The following is a 1,702-nucleotide window of genomic DNA, read 5'->3' as shown; positions in this document are numbered from 1 at the left end:
TCTGTTTGATCTATTTAAAATGTTTAATTTTATTTTTAAAATAATTAAATATAAATAGCGTTTATTTAAAAAAGCGCTATCTATGGATACTCATTTAGACAACATTTATCTAATAAAGCGCCGTCTAATGTTCCACATTTCCATTTATAGCGCTTAATTAAATAAGCGTTGTCTAAAGTGCGCTGTCTATTGTTAAATTTGGCGTAGTGTACCATTGTCACGTCTTGGACTGATGAATTGGTCATTGTGGCACTTGGGACAACTTGGTTAGTACCAAGTTAATGTTAATTTATTGCAGTAGTGGGACTAACCCAACTGTTTGATTCAAAATTTCATTCCGAAAAATGTTATTAGAGAAATTCCGAAATTAATAATTCAAAAATCAAATTTACAAGGGTCAAAAATGGTCATTTTTTTGAAAATTGATGGGGTGAAGTTATTGCCATTACTTGTTTATTCTGAAAATTGGGCCGGTGTAACATATCCAAAACAGAAAGCCCGTACCATTAAACGCTGAAACTGAAACCACATTCTCTGCAGAAATCAAGAGTGAAGAAACGATAATGAGACCTGTTTCTCAGAAATGGGGCTACATTCGAATCATGGCCGGTACAATCCTTGGAGGCATCCTCGGATTCTACGTTATGCACCGTGTTGAATCTAACTACAAGGTTAGCATACCATCACTCTCTTCTTTCTTCCCAGTTGCTTCTTCTGCCTCTTCAATTTTATGGCTTTCTGAAGCTAACTAATGGAGGCTTGATAGAATATTTTGAAACCCTTTTCCCTTTTCTCTTTAAAGATTTTTTTCTTTTTTCGTGTGTTTGATGTGGGTGTACTTGTGCTGTGTGCAGGAGAGAATGAACGAGAGGCTGAGAAACTATGAGGCTGAATTGAGGAGGAAGAAGGACGAGAGATTGAACGAGTTTGAGGAATCCTCCAAGTTTTGAAAAATTGTGGTTTTCTTTTCTTACTTTTTGATGTTCTCTTTTTCTTTTTATGTTTGATTTATGAGAATAATTGGAAAAATTCTATCTTTGTATACTAGAACATCTTTAACGATGTATAGTTTCTCCCTTTTCATATGCTGTTGAAAGGGCTTAAAAGCCTTACTATTAACCCAATTTCATAGAACTGAAACATGCAGCTTGCGTCAAACCTAAGAAAGAGATTTGTATAGTAGAAGATAATGCAGATAAATGTATTATGTTTGAATTTAATGGTGATTAATTTATGTTGGAATATGTTTGATCATATGGCAATATGTAGCATGATTCTAATTCAAATCAAACCAATCCCGTTTCAGTCCTTTGATGTCATTTTTCTTACATTACATGAATGCATTTGTTCAGGATCATTGTATAGTTGAAGGGCTTCAGTGGTTTGTTCATGTTTCCTCGGCATCAATTTAATAGACGCCCCTTTGCTTTGTTCATGTTTCATCTAATGCTTAATCAATACAACCTAGGAAAGAACCATTGTATTAAGAGTAAATATTATGTTAAAAATAAGTTTCATAGATATAACAGTCATACTTTCATTTTATCCTTTATCATTTTAAGTAGTTACATTGATTAACACTGGTGGTACTCATCTCTTATTATCATGTGACATCAATTTGGAGTGACTTGTATCTCTACTGAATTTGCTGATACAATGCAGTTACAACACAATTTAATTGTCTTTCCGCTTATTTCACACC

At 33.5% G+C, this 1,702-nt stretch overlaps 1 protein-coding gene across 1 annotated transcript; it reads left to right on the top strand.

The window, feature by feature from the left end:
* Nucleotides 1–215: 215 nt before the first annotated feature.
* Nucleotides 216–1,244, top strand: LOC146884089 (uncharacterized). Its single transcript, XM_085665530.1, has 2 exons — nucleotides 216–671; nucleotides 855–1,244. Exons 1-2 carry the CDS (start codon nucleotides 564–566, stop codon nucleotides 948–950), a joined length of 204 nt encoding a protein of 67 aa, XP_085521656.1. The 5' UTR covers nucleotides 216–563; the 3' UTR covers nucleotides 951–1,244.
* Nucleotides 1,245–1,702: the final 458 nt, after the last annotated feature.

Source organism: Vigna unguiculata, chromosome 8, assembly GCF_037176805.1.
Source record: "Vigna unguiculata cultivar grain cowpea cultivar isolate G323 ecotype 2 chromosome 8, ASM3717680v1, whole genome shotgun sequence".
NCBI classification, from domain to species: Eukaryota; Viridiplantae; Streptophyta; class Magnoliopsida; order Fabales; family Fabaceae; genus Vigna; species Vigna unguiculata.
The sequence above is the reverse complement of the archived record's forward strand: the minus strand, read 5'-3'. Positions and strand labels throughout refer to the sequence as shown.

What these genes read in the sequence shown, in the direction of transcription:
- LOC146884089 (XM_085665530.1), top strand. Translation starts at nt 564, where the DNA reads ATGAGACCTGTTTCTCAGAAATGGGGCTACATTCGAATCATGGCCGGT. An exon ending in GTGTTGAATCTAACTACAAG is followed by an intron (nt 672 to 854) that starts GTTAGCATACCA and finishes TGCTGTGTGCAG; the next exon opens with GAGAGAATGAACGAGAGGCT.